Source organism: Lolium rigidum, chromosome 7 (genome assembly GCF_022539505.1).
Source record: "Lolium rigidum isolate FL_2022 chromosome 7, APGP_CSIRO_Lrig_0.1, whole genome shotgun sequence".
Classification (NCBI taxonomy): Eukaryota; Viridiplantae; Streptophyta; class Magnoliopsida; order Poales; family Poaceae; genus Lolium; species Lolium rigidum.
In genome coordinates, this window is record NC_061514.1 from 204,163,652 (window position 1) to 204,184,942 (window position 21,291).

General features: G+C 46.9%; 1 protein-coding gene across 1 annotated transcript; it reads right to left on the reverse strand.

The window, feature by feature from the left end:
- Positions 1 to 1,645: 1,645 nt before the first annotated feature.
- On the reverse strand, positions 1,646 to 3,579 carry LOC124672460 (protein NRT1/ PTR FAMILY 2.9-like). Its single transcript, XM_047208683.1, has 2 exons — positions 3,178 to 3,579; positions 1,646 to 3,088 (listed from the first exon to the last, which is right to left on the reverse strand). The coding sequence occupies exons 1-2, from the start codon at positions 3,577 to 3,579 to the stop codon at positions 1,646 to 1,648; spliced, it is 1,845 nt and encodes a 614-aa protein (XP_047064639.1).
- Positions 3,580 to 21,291: the final 17,712 nt, after the last annotated feature.

Here is a 21,291-nt window from a genome sequence, read left to right on the forward strand (position 1 = left end):
TAATTCTTGTGAAAACTGCAACTCATACCAAAAATCGGTTGCTAGTTTTACACATTGTTGGAGAAAAGTGCAACTAATATAAACACTTCTAGTTGCACATTTCCGTAGTGTGTAACTCGTATCAATGCACCCTAGTTGCACATTTCTCAAAAACAAATGCAACTCATATTAAAATTGGATGGAGTTGCACATTTCTTGAGAAAGGTGCAACTTACACAGAAAATAGATTGCTAGTTGCACTTTTTTTTTCAGAAAAGTGCAACTCATACTAAAAATCGCTCGCTAGTTTTGCACATTGTTGGAGAAAAGTGCAACTAATATAAAAACTTCTAGTTGCACATTTCCGTAGAAAAGTGTAACTCGTATCAATACACGGTTCCTAGTTGCACATTTCTCGAAAAAATGCAACTCATATTGAAATCGGATGAAGTTGCACATATCTTGAGAAAAGTGCAACTTACATAGAATATACACCGCTAGTTGCACATTTCTTAGAGAAGTGCAACTCATACACAAAAAAATCGGTCTCTAGTTTTACACATTGTTGGAGTAAAGTGCAAATCGGGAAAAAACTTCTAGTTGCACATTTCTTTTAAAAAAGTGTAACTCGTAATAATAACCGGTTACTAGTTGCATATTTCTCAAGAAGAAATGCAACTCATATTGAAATTGTATGGAGTCGCACATTTCTTTTAAAAAGTGCAACTCACATCGAATATAGGTTACTAGTTGTATATTTCTTGAGAAAAGTGCCCTATTTAAATAAAAAATAGAAAATACTACCAACATAAATAACAAAAAATAAAATACATATAAGGCATGGTTGCACATTTCTTATCGAGTTAGTCACATATTTCTCTAAAGGTCAACCACGAAAATGAAACTAAATTGTATACAGATAATAAAAATAATTAGAAAGAAGGCAAAATAAAAAACGAAAATGTATCAGCACAAATGCAGACTAATTTGCTCTTCAAAATAGAAGGAAATAAACCGGTGAAATAAGCAATATATAATTTCGTTGTGGAACTACATCGTGAAGAGTCGACTGCCTTGCTGGTTGCAAACAATCGCTGCGAATCAGCAGAACGTGGGTTCGACTCCCTCCGCCCGCCTAACTCATTTTTCTGATCTTTTAGGCTGTTTTCACGAATCTTAAAGAACGATCAACGGCTTATAGTATCGACTGAGACGTAAGAGAATCTCAGTCACCTGAGACTTAGCAAATCCGTTTAAAATATAATGCGTCTAAGATTAGTCAAAAGTCGATGTTTTTTTAGTTTGACTTAGTTTTACATATAAATATAACATAACTATAAGCATTCATGGTAATGAGTCAATATCAATAGATTCATCATAAAATATTTTTCACAATATATCTATTTATTATTATAGATGTCGATATGTTTTCTAAATATTTTATCAAAGTTAGTAGGATTTGACTTTTAACTAACCTTAGGTGACTTATATATTTTGAGATGGAGGGAGTACTAAACATAAACAGTGTATGCGATCTACCCTGCTGGTTAGAATCTCATTTCTCATCAATTCGGCATCCAAATGTTCTCGGAATGTAAACAAACTAAGCAAGCAAAATCAGATCATAATTGATAGTGTTGAGCTTAATTTGATAATTTCACTCCTCTCACGGATATACATCTGCATCCTGCTCATGGCCATCATCGCAAACCTTGTACCTGTACCAATTTGCGCATACAAGAAACACAACGAGGTCGGCCAAGCCAACGGCGCCGATCAGGAAGTAAAACCAGTCGAGCCTCCCGCTGTTCAAGTCCTCGGCGAGCCACCCCTCCTCGCTGCCGCCGGTCGTGCGGTGTACGATGCTCACCAGGAGCTCGCTGAGGTAGTTCGAGAGCGCCAGACCGCTGAACAGCAGAGAGCCGGCGACGCTGCGCATGTTCTCCGGGAACTGCTTGTAGTAGAACTCCATCTGGCTCACCTGGTTGAACGCCTCCGACAGACCCAGCGCTGCGAGCTGTGGCACCAGCCAGAACGCCGACTGCGGCGACACTTTACTGCGCGACATGGACCCGCCGCTCGTGGCCGCCTGCAGCACGGCGAGATCGCGCCGGCGCTGCTCGACCAGGCCTGAGATGAGCATGGCCACGGAGGACAGAACCATGCCGATGCCCATGCGCTGGAGCATCGTGATGCCCTCCTCGCGGCCGGTGAGCCTCTTCATCCACGGCACGACGAGGCGGTCGTAGAGCGGGATCCACACGGTGAGCGCGAGCATGGGGAAGATTGTGAACGATCCCGGCGGCACCTCGAGGCCGCCGCCGGCGCGGAGGTGGCGGTCGGACTGCGTCGCCTGAAGGACGACGTAGGTGTTTGTCTGCGCGAAGGCCACGTAGTACACGATGCAGGTGACCCACACCGGCAGGACGCGCAGAATGCACTTGGTCTCCTCCACCTGCTGCATGCTGCACAGCTGCCATGGATTCTTAGGGAAGCCATCGAGGTCGACCTCGCTCTTGACCTCCACCACCACGGCGGCCTTGTCGAGGAACCTAAACTGTTCGGTGTAGGGGAGCCTCGACACGAGCGAGCTCGCGTGCCGCGTCCTGAAAAGCGACTTGCCGGGGTCGTCAGGTGCGGCCACACGCCGCTTCCGAAACGCGGCTACGGCGACGCGGACGACGCCGACGAGGGGGCTTCCCTCCGGGCTCACCCGGACGTAGAGCCTTTCGCCGGCGAAGAAGAGCGCGCAGGACACCAGCATCAGCGCGGCGGGGATGGCGAACCCGACCCACCAGCTCACGTTGCTCTGCACGTAGATGATCACCGTCGATGATACGCAGACGGCGATGGTGAAGGTGAAGTAGTACCAGTTGAAGAAGCTGTTGATGCCGCGGCGGCCGGAGTCGGTGCGCGGGTCGAACTGGTCGGCGCCAAAGGCAAGGTTGCACGGACGGATACCACCCGCCCCGGCCACGATGAACACGAATGCGAGCACCAGCACAGCAAGCTGACGCCCCGTCGCGCCCGCGCACGGCTCCTCGCCACCGGCACATGGCGGGGGGTGCAGCGTCGGGACGGCAGCTGTGAACGTCAGTATGATCATGCCCTGTGAGAGTTGCCACATCGAAATTAAGAATCATTACAAATTCCAGATTACAAGATAAGATGGGGAACAGTAACATTAATCGTGCTTACGATTAAGGTGGCAATGCAGCCGATGCCGACGGTGGCATAGCGGCCGAGGTAAAGGTCGGAGGCGAAGGCGCCGACGACGGTGGCGAGATTGGTGGTGCCGCTGAAGGCGTTGAGCGCCATGGCAGCGTCGACGTTGGTCATGTGGAAGACTGAAGTCAAGTACATCATCAGGTTCGCGGCCGTGCCGATGCTTCCCAGCTTCTCGAACGTCTCATTGCCGATCACGAACGGCATCGTCTTCCACCCCCGGTACCGGAGCTCCGGTGCCGCGGCGGACACACATGCCTCGTTGTCCGGCAAGGCAGCTTGGTAAATGGTGTCGTCGGCGTTAGGCGCCTCCGGGTGGTCACCTATGTCTCCGGCGGGGTGACCGCCGGCGCCGGAGACGGTGGATGACGTCATCTGGTACCTTCTGCGGTGACACCTGGCTCTACGAGCGAGAAGAGTCAGCGCGTGATGTGCTGCAGTTGAGTCGTTCAGGGGAGAGCGCGCTAACTTAGGAAGTGGTTAGCACGGTTCGCTGCAGCTGGGCCAAGCGTCAGCGTCGGCTGCAGGATATATACAGACGCTGATCGGTGCGACCTCCTAAAACTGGAGATGCAGTCTGGCAAACTGGTCTAGCAATATAGCATTTCCAACGATTTATCGGTTTTCTGTCGGTATTTCTCCGTTGGGGACAGGGAACATGTATCCGTGCACTCTCTAGTCGCTACCATATTTTTCAAAAACCAGACCGGTGGGGCGACTAGTTCATGGCTTGGACCACCGGTTCATCCAGTTTGATGAAGACAAAAAAATAATATTATTTTTAATTAAAATATAAGCAAATTTTGGCAGAAAATGATCATAAAAGTTATATGTAAAGTATATTTTAATATGTAATCACAAAAGTTGGTATGTCCAGATAGTATTAGGCCTTATATAGTGCTATTTCTTTCTAGCTGAGACCGTCGATTCAGATTTTTTCCGGTTGAACTCCTAACGGCCAGTCCATTTCGACCATTCACATGATGACATATAAATTGCGTTTGCTATTTTTAACACAAATAAATTAAATATTCAAATAATATAGTTCACACTACTGTAGTGTAAATATTAGCTTTTCCTACCATCCTACAGAACGCCTTAATCAGTTTAGAGACATATATGCTAATCCAAAAGCGGGGCAAATGGCTACATTTGGCTGCTTAGTAGTACAACACCTCATTTCATTCATTCTTGGGGAGATCTCCTGTTGAAGTTCTATATGGATGCCAGCCAAGATATTGTACCGTGGCAATATATAAAAAACCACAAACTTTAATTTTAGTTACCAAGAAAACAAAAAAACAACTAATAAATTATATGATTAATTATGTAGCAGTTTTCTCATGTTCTGGGATAATTAAGCATATTGCACGTGGTTCATTTTTATCTATGATTGTATGCAACTTTCGCACTAATAAGCACTATCTTACTAGGTAGAAATCTGATCAATTTTTGCCTTGTCTATGGCCTTAGAGCATCCCCAGTCACGTCCTCCAAACCGTCCACAAACGGCGCCGGATCAAGCGTTTGGGGGACGTGTTTTGTTCGTGCCGTGTTTGGGGACGTCGCTTCCCCGCCGCGTCCCCCGAATAAAATTTAAGAAATTTAAAACTTGAGCGAATTCATTCAAACCATAGATTCGAACGAAATTTGATTAAATTTAAACTAAACCCTAATCTAGAAGTACTTGCGACTGCCGGAGGCATCGTAGTACTGGTGGAAGTTGTACATGTCATCGGTGACGGCCTCCTGCTTGACGCGCTCGTCGGGCTCGTCGACGGGCTCGTCCTTCACCAGGACGCTTGGTCCAGTCTCGCCGTCGTCGGTGAGGTCCACGAGCGGCTTGCCGGTGTCGCAAATGAACATGGCGATCACCGTGTCGAGGTCGCCCCTCCAGGCGTCCTTGTCGTTCAACGACGCCAAGAACGCCGCTCGCAACCCTGGGCAGTCCTCGGGGTGGTCGTTGCTGCCGCTCGTACTCCGCCAGCAGCGCCGCCTTTCCCGCTGCCTCGTCGTCCTGCTCCTCATTCGCCTCCGGCTTCGGGATGAGGAGGACGTCGTCGCCGCGCCTTTGCTGCTGCCGGCTACCGCTGGCTCTGCGCCTCGGATTGACATCTGGCTCCTCCTTCACCTCGCGCATGGGGACGGTGTAGGGCGTGGCGCGGTGCGACGAGGACGGCGTCGATCGGGTTGGCCCTGACGAGGAAGAGTTGGAGGAGGACGAGTACGTCCTCCTCGGCTGCCAGCGCGCTGCGGGAGACGGTGGTGGTGAGGACGGCGTCTCCAACCTTGGAGCGCCGTTGTGGATGTCGTCGATGACGTTCTCTAGGGTGCGCCCCCGAACGCCCCAGAAGAGGACGCGCCCGTCCTTGTTCCAGCTGTTCGGCCGGCCGAGGCCGGTGGTGATGTTCATCTCCATTTCGTACTGCGCCTGGAAGTAGGCGACCCACCAGGCGTCGTTGTCGGTGGCCGCCCAGGTCGGATCGGCCCGCTCGTCGGCGTCGAGTGCAGACCGTCGGGCCCTGATGGAGTCCCTCCAACGCTCCGAGCCTAGCGATGACGGCGGTGGGATTCCTATGCCGTTGATGGCCATCCTCCAGCGCCTCCGCTTGGCAGGCGCATGTCCGGCGGGACGGGATATCCCGCGCGGTAAAGGGCCCACGCCTCCGCCAAGGTGGCCGCGGCGATTTTGCGGGAGGACGACGACATTGGGTAGCGGTTGGAGCGGCGAGGAGAAGATTTGGGAGCGGCGAGAGATTGGGATGAACAAGAACCGTAGGGTGCTCTTAATGTACATCGGCGGCAGGTGAAGCGGCAGCGGGTCGTTGGACTCAATAAACGCCGGCGCGGACGGCCACGCAGCCATGCACGACGAGACGCATCCCTGCGTCGTCTGGGAAATCTGGGACCCCATTAACATCGCTTGATCAAACGTAGGCGACGGGGTTTGAGGCTTCCGAGCTGTTGACGCATCGCGACGCCTCGCCTCGCTTTTCATTGTGTCCGGCGTACCGAAGCATCCCCTATGTAGCGGGGATGGGCTCGGGGCGCCGGCAACGTATCGGTCCGCGCCGAACAAAAATAGACTTTGGAGCGCGCGACTGGAAACGATTTTTTGTCCGGCGCGCCACAAATCCCTTTAGGGACGCTTTGGGAGACGCGGCTGAAGATGCTCTTACGAATTTTTGATAGTGGCCGGAAGGAGTAATCTGAATTAGGTTCGGGAGAACTTTCCCTTCCTCCTCTGAGTCGCGATTCTTCCTCCCAGCTGTGGAATTGTATCCAGATTATTTTTGATGAACCTCAAAACATCATGATCCCATCAAACCCAGAGGTGCATCTGTAGGATAACGTTGCATAGAAAACAAAAAATTTCCTACCGCGAACACGCAATCCAAGCCAAGATGCAATCTAGAAGACGGTAGCAACGAGGGGGTATCGAGTCTCACCCTTGAAGAGATTCCAAAGCCTACAAGATGAGGCTCTTGTTGCTGCGGTATACGTTCACTTGCCGCTTGCAAAAGCGCGTAGAAGATCTTGATCACGATCGGTTCCGGCGCCACGAACGGGCAGCACCTCCGTACTCGGTCACACGTTCGGTTGTTGATGAAGACGACGTCCACCTCCCGTTCCAGCGGGCAGCGGAAGTAGTAGCTCCTCTTGAATCCGACGAGCACGACGGCGTGGTGTCGGTGGCGGTGGAGAACTCCGGCGGAGCTTCGCTAAAGCTACGCGGAAGATATGGAGGAGAGGGGGCGGCTAGGGTTTGGGAGGGGGTGGCCGGCCACTTCAAGGGGGCGGCCAGCTTGTGGTCTTGGGGTGGCCGGCCCCCTCCCTTGGCCCCTCATTATATAGGTGGATCCCAAGTGTTGGTGTCCAAGTCTTCGAAAAAGACCCAAACCAAAAACCTTCCATAAGAGAGGGAAACCTAGCCAAGCTAGGACTCCCACCAAAGGTGGGAGTTCCACCTCCCATATGGGGGGGTGGCCGGCCCCCTAAGGGGGATTCCACTTGGGACTCCTCCCCCACTAGGGTTGGCCGGCCATGGAGGTGGAGTCCCATGTGGACTCCACCTTCCTTGGTGGTTTCTTTCGGACTTTTCTAGAACCTTCTGGAACCTTCCATAGAACCTTCCGCGACATTTTAATTCACATAAAATGACATCCTATATATGAATCTTATTCTCCGGACCATTCCGGAACTCCTCGTGATGTCCGGGATCTAATCCGGGACTCCGAACAAATATTCGAACTCCATTCCATATTCAAGTACTACCATTTCAACATCCAACTTTAAGTGTGTCACCCTACGGTTCGTGAACTATGCGGACATGGTTGAGTACGCACTCCGACCAATAACCAATAGCGGGATCTGGAGATCCATAATGGCTCCCACATATTCAAACGATGACTTTAGTGATCGAATGAACCATTCACATACAATACCAATTCCCTTTGTCTCGCGATATTTTACTTGTCCGAGGTTTGATCTTCGGTATCACTCTATACCTTGTTCAACCTCGTCTCCCGACAAGTACTCTTTACTCGTACTCGTGGTATGTGGTCTCTTATGAACTTATTCATATGCTTGCAAGACATTAGACGACATTCCACCGAGAGGGCCCGAGTATATCTATCCGTCATCGGGATGGACAAATCCCACCGTTGATCCATATGCCTCAACTCATACTTTCCGGATACTTAATCCCACCTTTATAGCCACCCATTTACGCGAGTGGTGTTTGGTGTAATCAAAGTACATTTCCGGTATAAGTGATTTACATGATCTCATGGTCATAAGGACTAGGTAACTATGTATCGAAAGCTTATAGCAAATAACTTAATGACGAGATCTTATGCTACGCTTAATTGGGTGTGTCCATTATATCATTCATACAATGACATAACCTTGTTATTAATAACATCCAATGTTCATGATTATGAAACTAATCATCCATTAATCAACAAGCTAGTTTAAGAGGCATACTAGGGACTTCTTGTTTGTCTACATATCACACATGTACTAATGTTTCGGTTAATACAATTATAGCATGATATATAAACATTTATCATAAACATAAAGATGTAAATAATAACCACTTTATTATTGCCTCTAGGGCATACCTCCTTCGATCTCCCACTTGCACTAGAGTCAATAATCTAGATTACATTGTAATATACCTAACACCCATGGCATTCTGGTGTTGGTCATGCTTTGCCCTAGGGAGAGCTTTAGTCAACGGATCCGCTACATTCGGATCGGTGTGTACTTTGCAAATCTTTACTTCTCCATCTTCGATGTACTCGCGAATCGAGTGGTAACGCAGCTTGATATGCTTCAGCCTCTTGTGTGACCTTGGCTCTTGTGCATTGGCGATGGCACCCATGTTATCACAGTAAATGATTAATGGGTCCAATGCACTAGGAACCACACCGAGCTCTACAATGAACCTCTTCATCCATACCGCTTCTGATGAAGCCTCTGAAGCCGCTATGTACTCTGATTCTGTTGAAGACTTCGCCACCGTGCACTGCTTCGAGCTTGCCCGACTTCATTGCAGCACCATTCAATATAAACACGTACCCAGATTGTGACTTAGAGTCATCGGGATCAGTGTTCCAACTTGCATCGGTGTAACCGTTTACAACGAGCTCTTGGTCACCTCCATAACAAAGAAACATATCCTTAGTTCTTTTCAAGTACTTCAGGATATTCTTGACCGCTGTCCAGTGTTCCATTCCTGGATCACTTTGATATCTCGCTAGTCAAACTAACGGCATGTGCTATATCCGGTCTAGTACATAGCATGGCATACATGATAGATCCTATCGCCGAGGCATAGGGGATATTACTCATCCTTTCTCTTTCTTCGCCGTAGCCGGTCCTTGAGTCTTACTCAAGACCTTGCCTGGTAACATAGGTAAGAACCCTTTCTTACTTTCGTCCATTCTAAACTTCTTTAGAATCTTGTCCAGATATGTACTCTGTGATAGCCCTATTAGGCGTCTTGATCTATCTCTATAAATCTTGATGCCTAATATATACGATGCTTCACCAAGGTCTTTCATTGAAAAACTATTATTCAAATAACCTTTAACATCTGCTTAATAGTTCTATATCATTCCCAATCAATAATATGTCATCTACATATAATATTAGGAATGCTACAGAGCTCCCACTCACTTTCTTGTAAATACGAGGCCTCTCCATGACACTTGTATAAACCCGAAGTCTTTGATCACCTTATCAAAGCGTCGGTTCCAACTTCTCGATGCTTGCTTCAGTCCATAGATTGAACGCTGAAGTTTGCATACTTTGTCGGCATTTTTAGGATCGACAAAACCTTTGGGTTGTACCATATACAACTCTTCCTCAATGTCTCCATTAAGGAACGCCGTTTTGACATCCATCCGCCAAATCTCATAATCGAAAAATGCAGCTATTGCTAATAAAATCCTCACAGATTTTAGCTTCGCTACGAGTGAGAAAGTCTCATCGTAGTCAACTCCTTGAATTTGTCGGAAACCCTTTGCGACAAGTCGAGCTTTATAGACAGTAATATTACCATCGGCATCTGTTTTTCTCTTGAAGATCCATTTATTCTCGACAGCCTTTCGGCTATCAGGTAAGTCTACCAAAGTCCATACTTTGTTATCATACATGGATCCCATTTCGGATTTCATGGCTTCTTGCCACTTGTTGGAATCTGGGCTCATCATCGCTTCTTCATACGTCGCCGGGTCCTCATCATTGTTATCCACAATCATGACATTTAGACAAGGATCATACCAATCAGGAGTGGTACGTTCCCTTGTCGATCCGCGAGGTTTAGTAGTTTCCTCGTTCGAAGTTTCATGATCATTATCATTAGCTTCCTCTCGTTGCCGGTGTAGGCGGTACAGGTACAACTTCCGAACTGCGCTACTCTGATCAACGAGTATAGATTCATCAATCTCATCGAGTTCTACTTTTCTTCCAGTCACTTCTTTAGTGAGAAATTCTTTCTCAAGAAAGGTTCCGTTCTTAGCAACAAATATTTTGCCTTCAGATTTGTGATAGAAAGTATACCCTATAGTTTCCTTAGGGTATCCTATGAAGACGCATTTCTCCGCTTTGGGTTCTAGCTTGTCCGGTTGTAACTTCTTTACATAGGCTTCGCAACCCCAAACTTTCAAGAACGACGACTTAGGTTTCTTATTAAACCATAATTCATACGGTGTCGTTTCTACGGATTTTGATGGTGCTCTATTTAAAGTGAATGCGGCTGTCTCTAATGCATAACTCCAAAATGATAACGGCAAATCGGTAAGAGACATCATAGAACGAACCATATCTAAGAGAGTTCGATTACGATGTTCGGACACACCGTTTCGTTGTGGTGTTCCCGGCGGTGTCAATTGTGAAAGTATTCCGCATTTCTTTAAATGCATGCCAAACTCATAACTCGGATATTCACCTCCACGATCGGATCGTAGAAATTTGATCTTCTTGTTACGTTGATTTTCTACTTCACTTTGGAATTCCTTAAACTTCTCGAAAGTTTCGGATTTATGTTTCATGAAATAGATATACCCATATCTACTCGGATCATCCGTGAAGGTTAGAACATAACGATAACCACCGCGCGATGCTACACTCATTGGTCCGCACACATCGGTATGTATGATTTCCAATAAGTCAGTAGCTCGCTCCACCATACCAGAAAATGGAGTCTTTGTCATTTTTCCCATTAGACATGCTTCGCATCTATCAAGTGACTTAAAGTCAAGTGATTCAAGTAATCCATCGGTATGGAGTTTCTTCATGCGTTTCACTCCAATATGAACAAGACGACAGTGCCACATATAAGTATAATTATCATTCAATTTAATTCGCTTAGCATCAATGTTATGTATATGTGTATCACTACTATCGAGATCTAACAGAAATAAGCCATTCTTTTGTGGTGCTCGACCATAAAAGATATTATTCATAAAAATAGAACAACCATTATTCTCAGACTTGAATGAATAACCGTCTTGCATTAAACAAGATCCGGATATAATGTTCATGCTCAACGCAGGTACATAATAACAATTATTTAGGCTTAAAACTAATCCCGAAGGTAGATGTAGAGGAAGTGTGCCGACTGCGATCACATTGACCTTGGATCCGTTTCCAACGCGCATCGTCACTTCATCTTTCAGCAGTTGTCGTTTATTCTTTAGTTCCTGTTTCGAGTTACAAATATGAGCAACCGAACCGAGTATCAAATACCCGTGTACTAGAACGAGAACCAGTGAAATGAACATCTATAACATGTATATCAGATATACCTTCCTTCTTCTTCTTGACAAGGCCGCTCTTCAGATCTGCCAGATACTTGGAGCAATTACGCTTCCAGTGTCCCTTCTCCTTGCAGTAATAGCACTCAGCATAAGGCTTAGGGCCGTTCTTAGGTTTCACAGGAGGTGTGGCAGCTTTCTTGCCACCCTTCTTGAATTTTCCCTTAGACTTGCCCTGTTTCTTGAAACTGGTGGTCTTGTTGACCATCAACACTTGGTGCTCTTTCTTGATCTCAATCTCCGCAGCTTTTAGCATGCCAAAGAGTTCAGGTAACTCCTTGTTCATGTTCTTCATATTGTAGTTCATCACAAAGTTCTTGTAACTTGGTGGTAGTGATTGAAGGACACGATTAATCCCCGATCCGTTAGGAATCACTATTCCCAAGTCACCGAGTTTCTTCGCATGCCCGGTCATGGCGAGCATGTGCTCACTAACGGAGCTGCCTTCTTCCATCATGCAGCTGAAGAATTGTTTCGATGCTTCATAGCATTCCACGGCCGCATGAGTCTCGAATATAGCTTTCAGCTCATTCATCAACTCATGAGGATCGTGGTGCTCAAAACGTTTTTGAAGATCGGATTCCAGACTGCACAGGATGGCACACCGAACTTGAGAGTACCGAGTTTTCCGAGTCTCGTAAACAGCTTTTACTTCATCGGTTTCGGTTTCGCAGGAGGGTCACCTAGCGGTGCATCAAGCACATATTGCAGATTTCCGCCGGAGAGGAAGATCCTCACATGACGGAACCGATCGGTGAAGTTGCTACCGTTGCTCTTAAGCTTTTCTTTCTCTAGGAACTGGTTAAAATTGATTGGGGACGCCATCTCTACAACACATATTTGCAAAAGTTTAGACTAAGTTTATGACAAATTGAGTTCAAATTTTAATTCAACATAATTAAAAACCTAGGTGAACTCCCACTCAAAACAATATCCCTCGCATTGTCTTAGTGATCACACGAACCAAATCTACCGCACCTAAACCCGATCATCACGAGAAAAGGTGTGATTTCAATGGAGAACACTCAAAGTGTTCATCATATCAACCATATGATTCATGCTCTACCTTTCGGTATCATGTGTTCCGAGACCATGTCTGTACATGCTAGGCTCGTCAAGGCCACCTTAGTATCCGCATGTGCAAAACTGTCTTGCACCCGTTGTATGTACTTATTGAATCTATCACACCCGATCATCACGAGATGCTTCGAAACGACAAGACTTGATAACGGTGCTACTAAGGATGAACACTTTATTATCTTGAGATTTTAGTGAGGGATCATCTTATAATGCTACCGTCGCGATCTAAGCAAAATAAGATGCATAAAAGGATTAACATCACATGCAGTTCATATGTGATATGATATGGCCCTTTTGTCTTTGCGCCTTTGATCTTCATCTCCAAAGCACGGACATGATCTCCATCATCTTCGGGCATGGTCTCCATCATTGTCGGCGTAGCGTCAAGGTCAATGGCGCCGTCTCCATGATTGTTCTCCATGTAGCAACTATTACAACTACTTTGAAATACTACTCAACATGAAATTTAAAGACAACCATAAGGCTCCTGCCGGTTGCCACAATACAATAATGATCATCTCATACATATTCATCATCATATTATGGCCATATCACATCACCAAACCCTGCAAAAACAAGTTAGACGTCTCTAATTTGGTTTGCATATTTTACGTGGTTTAGGGTTTTCGAGAGAGATCTAATCTACCTACGAACATGAACCACAACGTTGATACTAATGTTGTCAATGGAAGAGTAAATTGAATCTTTACTATAGTAGGAGAGACGAGACACCCGCAAAGCCTCTTATGCAATACAAGTTGCATGTCGAACGAGGAACAAGTCTCATGAACGCGGTCATGTAAAGTTAGTCCGAGCCGCTTCATCCCACTATGCCATAAAGATGCAAAGTACTCAACTAAAGATAACAAGAGCATCAACGCCCACAAAACCATTGTGTTCTACTCGTGCAACCATCTATGCATAGACACGGCTCGATACCACCTGTAGGATAACGTTGCATAGAAAACAAAAAATTTCCTACCGCGAACACGCAATCCAAGCCAAGATGCAATCTAGAAGACGGTAGCAACGAGGGGGTATCGAGTCTCACCCTTGAAGAGATTCCAAAGCCTACAAGATGAGGCTCTTGTTGCTGCGGTAGACGTTCACTTGCCGCTTGCAAAAGCGCGTAGAAGATCTTGATCACGATCGGTTCCGGCGCCACGAACGGGCAGCACCTCCGTACTCGGTCACACGTTCGGTTGTTGATGAAGACGACGTCCACCTCCCGTTCCAGCGGGCAGCGGAAGTAGTAGCTCCTCTTGAATCCGACAGCACGACGGCGTGGTATCGGTGGCGGTGGAGAACTCCGGCGGAGCTTCGCTAAAGCTACGCGGAAGATATGGAGGAGAGGGGGCGGCTAGGTTTTGGGAGGGGTGGCCGGCCACTTCAAGGGGGCGGCCAGCTTGTGGTCTTGGGGTGGCCGGCCCCTCCCTTGGCCCCTCATTATATAGGTGGATCCCAAGTGTTGGTGTCCAAGTCTTCGAATAAGACCCGAACCAAAAACCTTCCATAAGAGAGGGAAACCTAGCCAAGCTAGGACTCCCACCAAAGGTGGGAGTTCCACCTCCCATATGGGGGGGTGGCCGGCCCCCTAGGGGGAGTCCACTTGGGACTCCTCCCCCACTAGGGTTGGCCGGCCATGGAGGTGGAGTCCCATGTGGACTCCACCTTCCTTGGTGGTTTCTTCCGGACTTTTCTAGAACCTTCTAGAACCTTCCATAGAACCTTCCGCGACATTTTAATTCACATAAAATGACATCCTATATATGAATCTTATTCTCCGGACCATTACGGAACTCCTCGTGATGTCCGGGATCTAATCCGGGACTCCGAACAAATATTCGAACTCCATTCCATATTCAAGTACTACCATTTCAACATCCAACTTTAAGTGTGTCAACCTACGGTTCGTGAACTATGCGGACATGGTTGAGTACTCACTCCGACCAATAACCAATAGCGGGATCCGGAGATCCATAATGGCTCCCACATATTCAACGATGACTTTAGTGATCGAATGAACCATTCACATACAATACCAATTCCCTTTGTCTCGCGATATTTTACTTGTCCGAGGTTTGATCTTCGGTATCACTCTATACCTTGTTCAACCTCGTCTCCGACAAGTACTCTTTACTCGTACCGTGGTATGTGGTCTCTTATGAACTTATTCATATGCTTGCAAGACATTAGACGACATTCCACCGAGAGGGCCCAGAGTATATCTATCCGTCATCGGGATGGACAAATCCCACTCGTTGATCCATATGCCTCAACTCATACTTTCCGGATACTTAATCCCACCTTTATAGCCACCCATTTACGCGAGTGGTGTTTGGTGTAATCAAAGTACCTTTCCGGTATAAGTGATTTACATGATCTCATGGTCATAAGGACTAGGTAACTATGTATCGAAAGCTTATAGCAAATAACTTAATGACGAGATCTTATGCTACGCTTAATTGGGTGTGTCCATTATATCATTCATACAATGACATAACCTTGTTATTAATAACATCCAATGTTCATGATTATGAAACTAATAATCCATTAATCAACAAGCTAGTTTAAGAGGCATACTAGGGACTTCTTGTTTGTCTACATATCACACATGTACTAATGTTTCGGTTAATACAATTATAGCATGATATATAAACATTTATCATAAACATAAAGATGTAAATAATAACCACTTTATTATTGCCTCTAGGGCATATCTCCTTCAGCATCGGCAACGGTCTAAGAGCATCTCTAGCAGAGCCCGTAAAACGACCAAAACCAAAAAATAACCGCCAGTTTATGGGTTCGGGCTGAAAAATGACGCCGACTAGTTACTGTTAACGAGGTGAAACCGATTTTTTTTTCGGGCCGAGACCAAAAACCCAAATCGGCTATTTGTAGGGGTCGCTCGAGCGAACCGAACACTGGATCCATATCTAGGGTGCGCTGAAATTTCAGCTAACGCAACTGCTCACTCTCTCCCTCCCCATGCCGCCACCACACTCCGCCACCGCCGCGCCGCCCGATTCGCCCGAGCCCCGCATCCCGGAGCTAGCGCGGGTTGCCCCGCACCCCACCCGCGGTTCCTCGCCCAACTCCGGGTGCCGCCGTCGCGCCGTCCGAATTGAGGATGAGCTCGGGCGACGAACGATGTCGACCTATCGGATTCGTCGAGCTCGGACGATTCTGACCTCGACGAGCTGCTCCAGGACGACGAGATGGAGGCCACCATCCTCCTCTCCATCAAGGAGCTGGAGGACCACGCGAAGCTGCTGAATCGGAGGCGCGGGTCGGTGATGGGCTGGAACCACATCCAACGGAATCGCTTCCTCGGCCACGAGCAGCTGATGGAGGACTACTTCGCCGAGGTACCTACCTATCCGCCCCATCTATTCCGTAGGAGCTATCGTATGCGCTGTAGTTTGTTCATCAAAATCGTCAAGGCCCGCGAAGCCAATTCGAATTACTTCAATCAACGTAGAAATGCCGCCGGCGTGATGGGTTTCAGCCCGTTCCAAAAAATCTCTGCTGCCATGAAGGTGATTGTGTATGGCACCCCTGCGGATTACACCGACGAGTATCTTCGAATTGGCGAAGATACTACATCGAAGTCGGTGTGTAGGTTTGCTCACTTGATTATCAAGTTTTTTGTGCCAACCTATCTCCGAGCTCCCAATGAGGATGACACCAAAAGATTGATGGAGATAAATGAGAAAAGTGGTTGGCCGGACATGCTTGGTAGTCTTGATTGTATGCATTGGATATGGAAGAATTTCCCCAAGGCATGGCATGGACAGTACTGTGGCAAGAGCAAAGATGCAACCATTGTACTTGAGGCCGTTGTATCACAAGATTTGTGGATTTAGCATTGTTTTTTGGGATTTCTATTTTCGTGCCCTCAGGTCCTTAGTTGTACTCAGTTTTCCCCAGCTCCTTAGTTTTTCCTCAGTTTTCCCCAAGCCCTTGTTTGAAACCCGCAGAAGCAGCTCAGACGGCAGGATTCCCGTTTAGTTGACGTTCGTCACGTGTGGGGCCGCGTCTTGTGGGGCCGAGTCGTGTGGGCCCGCGTCGCGTGGGGCTGGTAGAAAGGGACCGCGTGGGACAGGACGAGAAGCGTTTGGTTGCACGTGAGCGGGAGCTGGGTTCTGTCTCTCTCGGCCCTAAATTGGCATTATTAAGTGCACCTTTTTCCCCTCTTTCTCTCTCGTCCTTTTCACCAAATTAGTATAAAATCTAGAGAAGCTTGCATTTCTGACTTTCTTCAATTATTTGTGCCTTTTGGCCCTCGTTGTTTGCCCAATATGGCAGCAAATCTAGTACTCCCTCCGGTCCATATGTATGTAGTTAAATCTAGAAGCAAATCTCCAGGATAATGTACGATAAATTCACGAATCATAGTAAATCAAGAAAACTAAGTACGGCCAACAAAATATAGTAGACTAGGGATAGATAATCCCTAGATAATATGGATAGATAATAGGCTGCATACACGGCAGCCAACATAGTAACGAGGTTCTTCACAAGCACCATCATACTAACATAACAACAAGGGATCCCTAGCTAACAACAAAGGGATCCCAACAACAAACTAGGAGGCAGCGACGAGCAAGACACGTCCGGGACTCCGCCTACCCCATCCGGCTCTCCCTCCACTTGTTGCTCTTGCTCCCCTTGGGAGCCTTGGGCTTGAGCGGAGGCATGCGCCCGGCGGAGATCTCCACCCGCCGCAAGCCGCGGAGGTGCATGCCGAGCGCCCGTGCTTGGCGCGGAAGGAGTGGACGTTCACCGTCGTGCCGACCTTGGGGAAGGTGTTGCCGATGTTCTCGGCATGCGTGACGAGGCGGTTGAAGTCCGTGGCGCCGAGTCTCCCGGTGCGAAGGGGCACCTGTACACCTCCTTGGCGAAGTAGGAGATGTACTCGGCCGACCTGCAGCCTCCGCGACACACTGGCGAGTCTTGACGTCCTCCTCCTCTTCGTCGCTGCCGACGTCGCTGCCGTACATCCGATCCATATCAAACGAAACTAGTGAATGAGTTGCAACGATGACTAACGTACATGATAACAAAGTTAAGAAAAACAGAGTCAACCTCAGTTAGAGTGGACATGATTATATATCTACAGGGAAGGTGTAAGCGAACTAAAGCTCATGCACAACAGATTTGTACACAGCAATGGTTCGCTGAACCCTCCCTGTAAAAATTTGTGCCCAACCATTCATCATAGGCAAAGAAACAGATTCTAGATCTGAACTAGATCTGAACTTGAACACATTCGAGATTATTTGCAAAATTAAACGGTTGATATCTTTTGATTAGTGCATAAAATAACTGATTGAGATCCCATGATTACTTGCATAAATTAACTGATTGAGATCCAATATTACTTGCATAAATTAACCGAACAACCGAACCCCAAATCTTAAACGAAATCAAGAAGTGATCAAAACAAAATGGAATAAAATCGGCGCAAATATTAGCCCAATACTCATCCATCTACAGATCCATCTACACCAGCAAAAATAGGGTTCAAAAAGGAATGGGGAACAAAAAAGGAAGCAAACCGTAGTTACCTCGTTCCATGGGTCCTCCGAGGGAGGTGTCGTAGGGGTTCGGGGGCGGGACGTACGGCACGGGGTCGTAGGGGTCCCATCCCGCCGGGATCCGACCGCCACCGGCGGCAGCAGCCTCCGATGCACCGGCGACGGCGGCGGCGGCGTCGTCCGTCGAGGGACGGGGCCGAAGATGGAGGCGTCGCGCTTCGAGCCAACCTCGACGATGGGATTGGCATTCTCCTTGTCCATCTCTCCGGGCGGAGGAAGAGGAAGAGGGAGAGGGAGAGGGTTTTTGCTTTGGAGAAGATGATGGGACATGGGAGAGTTGGCGATGCGTGAGCGAGTGAGAGTGACAGAGACAGTGCGAGGAGGCGTCTATAAAGGCGAGGGGTGGTTAATGCGACCCGCGTCCTACGCGTGCACAGGTGCACGTCCGCACGTCTTGGACTTCTGCAACGCGACACGCGTCCACGATTGCACGTCTCGACTTCTCCACCGCGACCCGCGTCTACGCGTCAACAATTGCACGTGTCCTCGAGTCTAACCCTAGAAATTTAGATATACTCAGATATACCCTCGAGTCTTATACTAGCATTTTTTGTGTGCTCAATTTTCCCCTCGAGTGCTAATACTGGCTAGTGCAATATACTCAGTTTTACCCTCAAGTGGCTGGTCAACAGAGAGTCAACAAATGGGATTAACTAGTTAAATGAGTCATTTAATGTGCAAAAAAATCCTAAAAAGAGTGGCACTTACTCATGGAGTCTTTACCACAAATTGACACTTCTCAAATCATAGATAAATCATAGATAAATCAAGTTTTACCACAAATTGCCACTTCTCAAATCACCTAGTAGCTATGAAGGTGCATGGTTTTCCACAATAAGCCCTTCCCAAAACAGCTTCCCCAAATCATACTTTGTCTAAATGAGGCCACAATTCTCACACTCGATGTATATTGGTATTGCAAATAGTTTGAGGTAGGCCAAGATGGGTTTTATTGTACAAAACACGCATTTTCCATTTTTTAAATCTCATATTTGAATCCCTTAGTCTATTTACTACTCGAGTGCCCTTGGTTTCTTGATAGTACTCGGCTTTGCCCTCTCTCTTCACAAATTCTCGCAGACGTGCATCATCGCTCCGATTGGTCTAGCCCATGTCACGCGGATCGTGCCCACCGACCGTTGATCGTATGATATAGGGAACGGGCAGGATAACCCCTCTCTCTCTCGTTGGCGGTTAATTAGCTTCCACCCTCTAAGTATGCTCGAAGGGCGGTTTTCCGTATTATTTTTCACGCGCTAAAAATTATAAACTGTTTTAGGCGTTATTTTTCACGCAAAAAATGATAAACCATCACCGATTTGTTGTTACCATTACTTTTCACGCAAAAAAAATGATAAACCATCACCGATTTGTTGTTACCATTACTTTTCACGCAAAAAAATGATAAACCATCACCGATTTGTTGTTACCATTACTTTTCACGCAAAAAAATGATAAACCATCACCGATTTGTTGTTGCCATTACTTTTCACGCAAAAAAATGATAAACCATCAACAATTTGTTGTAGCCATTACTTTTCACGCAAAAAAATGATAAACCATCAACAATTTGTTGTAGCCATTACTTTTCACGCAAAAAAAATGATAAACCATCACCGATTTGTTGTTGCCATTACTTTTCACGCAAAAAATGATAAACCATCAACAATTTGTTGTAGCCATTACTTTTCACGCAAAAAATGATAAACCATCAACAATTTTTTGTTGCCATTACTTTTCACGCAAAAAATATGATAAACCATCACCGATTTGTTGTTGCCATTACTTTTCACGCAAAAAAATGATAAACCATCAACAATTTGTTGTAGCCATTACTTTTCACGCGAAAAAACCTAATTTGTTACAAAAGCTGGTTTCGATGAGACCTAACCAAGTTTGGCATACATGATGGCATACCTATAACAACAAGGAATATCTAAAAGGGAAAGTTTCAGAAAATTTAGGGTGAAAATGATGCCATACATGATGCTGTTTTTCGAGGTTTTGACCTGAAAATCAATTGGGTATTGTAAAGGGAAATAAAAAGTTCGAAAAATGTAAAAACGAAACAATCTATCTATCTATGTATAGAAGATCAGCTGTATGAAATTTGAGGTTATTTAGAGAAGGTAGAAAAAATCACCTTGTTAGAAAAGCTGGTTTCAGCGAGACGAAACGGCATGCGCTTAAGCAAAGTGATTTTTTCGAACATCTCCAAATGACCCCAAATTTTCCATACATGATGCCATACGTGTAACAACAAGGAACCCTATCTAAAAAGTGTCAAAAAAGTTTGCCCAACCGTATAGCTCTATCAAAAAGAACCTCACCATGGTGCTAGTATAATTTTGGGATAGTTACAAACTTTCGTTACCTAACCTTCAACATGAAACTTGTTTCAAATTCATTTTGGCCTACAAGAAACAAATCCCAACTTGATTCGAGCACCACAGCCTCCAAACGATGCCGATGCCGATATCGGCATGGTCGAAACGGCTATGCTCGCCGCCACTGCTAGGTCAACGTCGGGATGCACCCTCAATCTCGTCCCCTCATTCGATCACTGACACACCAGAGATACCGCCGAGGCCAATGCCGAACGTACATGCTGATGCCAATGCCGATCATGCATGCACGCCGTTGTGGGCACGGCCACGCCGACCCGCTATGCTGGACGCCACAGACCGCCGCGAGGTCTTTCCCTTCGCCACCACACTCTCCTAGCACCCACCTATACACGCCAGACAGGAGAGACACTAGTTTTCTCTACATTGCTCGCGTTCGTGTCCGACACGGTCGATCAAAGTTTTGAGGTGGTCGTCGATGTCGTCGACCATTTCTTCTCTTCTTTGCATGGTTAAACGCGTCTAGTTCATATCTATCTAATGCGTCCGGTCTCGCCTCATGCAGTTCTTTGTGGACGTCGATCTCATCTCGGCACCCCGCATGCCACCTCCTCCGTGCCATCGCTCGTAGAGCTCCGTTTAAAAATCTAATCCTACCCGTGTATTGCCCCTTGTATCGGCGTCATGGCCCCACTTGTCATTTGATATACCGAAGCCCCACTCGTTCGCGTTTTG